Raw genomic sequence first — 2,411 nt, 5'->3', positions numbered from 1 at the left:
TTTGTTAGGTTGAGTCCCTCTTGGAGTTGTGTCCCACACCTTCTAACTTGATTTATTGAGTTTTTCTAACTCTTCTTTCATATTCTATAGGTTTTCTAACACTCTCCCCCCATTTAAAAGAAAAAAAGCTACTTTTAATGCATATAGATTCACATAATTTTCCAATTTGCCATAGATGTTTGCATTTTGGTTTCTGTATCAAAAGATACAAATTTCTAGATCTTGGGATCCCTTTGCACTCTTAAAAATGATAGAGAACTCCACATAGCTTTGTTTATATAGGTTACATTTACCAATATTTACTGTATTAGAAATGAAAATTGAGAAATTTAAAAATGTTGAATTCATTTTATAATAAACTAATGTGTTAGCATAAATGTTTATGCAAAATAACTATTTACAAAATTCCAAAAACTTAGTGAGAAGAGTACCATTGTCTTATGCAAATTTATTTAATGTGTGGCTTAATAAAAGTAGATTCTCCTATCTGACTTCTGCATATCACACGGCATATAATACACTCTGGAGAGAATTTGAAAGTAAAGTCATGTCTTATTATGAAAGCAATTCTCACCACATGGACCCTTTAGCGGTTTGCAATTCTCACCACATGGACCCTTTAATGGTTTTAGACATACGCAGGAGTCCCTGGACCATATTTTAAGAACCTCTGATTTAGATTATCTTTATAAAGTCTCCACAGCAGCCTAGTATGCGAACGTTCCATATGTTTTTTGTAGCTGGAATGATTTGAGTTCCTTTGAAAGTAACATTTTGTTGTCTTTAATCCTTTGGAAGCTTGCAGGATTCTATTTTCTGAAAGCTAAAAATCTTTACCAAACCAGACAGAGCAGTGCACAGATCAGACTCTGCAGCCCCAGAAGATGAGGAACTGCCTCAAATCCCCCACCTCAAATGACATCTCCCTGCTTCATTGAGTCTCAGTCTGCCCAGGCAAGGGGAAGAGCCAGATCAGGAGCCGCCACCATATCAGGACAAGTGCCAGTTCCAGTCTATCATCCAACACCTAGGCAGACTGGCCTAACAACCCAGCTGACTAAAGAGGAACAAATTAGAATAGCTCAAAGAATAGGCCTTATTAAAAAAAAAAAAAAAAAGAATAGGCCTTATCCAGCATCTGCCTAAGGGAGTTTATGACCCTGGAAGAGATGGATCCGAGAAGATGATCCGGGAGTGCATGATCTGTATGATGGACTTTGTTTATAGGGACCTAATTTGATTTCTGCCGTGCATGCACATCTATCACCTGGACTGTATAGATGATGGTTGATGAGATCCTTCACGTGTGTCTCCTGCATGAAGCCAGTTGATGCAGCAGTGCTTTCATCCTACGAGACTAACTGAGCCAGAATCTCTGACTTCAAGTGAACCATCATTTTTGGGTGGTTATTATCTTTTGTCATTGAGCCCAAAGAGCCAGGGCTTAGGAATTAAGATCATGCACAAAAGGTTCTTTAAAATTCCTGGATGGCTACAGGTGTTGGGGGAAAGTATGTGATATTTTAGAAACTTAGTGGGAAAAGTAGGATGGTATTTTTATGTAAAGCCTTAATCCAGTGTTTAAAAATATAATTGTATTTAAATCTTGTTATCGTTCCAGTACACAGGAATTGTGTAAAGTGTTACAGCCGCTGCATATGTTTAAATTGTGTGTTGAAGATTAGGAAAAGATAGTGGGTATTTTTCCTAAATGAAATAACTTTTTTCTTCCCCCTCGCCCAAATTCTTTTCTGAAGTTGCTGGCATTCAAGGGTCAAGGTTTTATTAAAAGCTACATTTTACAACACTGGCACAAAAAACGGTAGTTTTAAGCTTGTTTGCACAGTTCTTTTTTTTCCATTGGAAATGGAATTCATTGCCTTAGGTCTTTTTAAATAGCATATTATTATTGTTGGGGCTGGCTCTCTGCTTGGGGCAAATCTCTGTAAGAATATAGCAGAAGTTTTCTACCTTCTTCTGTAGAAAGGATGAGACCTAGATAATAAAAGTGAAAGGAAGAGCAGGACACTATAGTTCTTAGCAGCTGATTGGACAAAGAATATCAGGGAATGAAAAGCAAAGTGCTTACGCATATTTTTCGTGGTTACTTCTAAAGATTCAATTGTTTAGAGATGGCATTTTAAGGGAATTATGCAGGAGTGGTTGGTGGTGTAATCAGAATTAACCTCTTTCAGGGATTTGGGGAGATAAGAAAACCTTAGCTACCTAAAGCTATTTACATATTAATTTCCCATGGGAATAGTGCCTACAAAGTTGGTGTTTTTTTCTCATTCACACTAGTAGGGAATCTTCAACTTTCAATGGCAATTTACTTTTTTTCTTAAACATTCTTTCTTAGGAAAAAAAATTCAAACCGAAAGGCAAGATTCTTTTTCTTTCTTTCTTTCTTT

At 36.6% G+C, this 2,411-nt stretch overlaps 2 protein-coding genes across 2 annotated transcripts in view; one reads left to right on the top strand and one right to left on the bottom strand.

Annotated features, from left to right (window-relative positions):
- EHHADH (enoyl-CoA hydratase and 3-hydroxyacyl CoA dehydrogenase) overlaps positions 1 to 2,411 on the bottom strand; it is a 50,192-nt gene that overhangs the window by 25,600 nt on the left and 22,181 nt on the right. The window lies entirely within an intron of this gene.
- On the top strand, positions 407 to 2,355 carry LOC105887265 (RING finger protein 11). The gene is given in 5 exon segments (XM_012806947.2): positions 407 to 933; positions 936 to 992; positions 995 to 1,093; positions 1,125 to 1,280; positions 1,283 to 2,355. Coding segments are annotated over 5 exon segments (444 nt in total). The 5' UTR covers positions 407 to 884; the 3' UTR covers positions 1,366 to 2,355.

Source organism: Otolemur garnettii, unplaced genomic scaffold, assembly GCF_000181295.1.
Source record: "Otolemur garnettii isolate 467f Iridium unplaced genomic scaffold, OtoGar3 scaffold00060, whole genome shotgun sequence".
Classification (NCBI taxonomy): domain Eukaryota; kingdom Metazoa; phylum Chordata; class Mammalia; order Primates; family Galagidae; genus Otolemur; species Otolemur garnettii.
The sequence above is the reverse complement of the archived record's forward strand: the minus strand, read 5'-3'. Positions and strand labels throughout refer to the sequence as shown.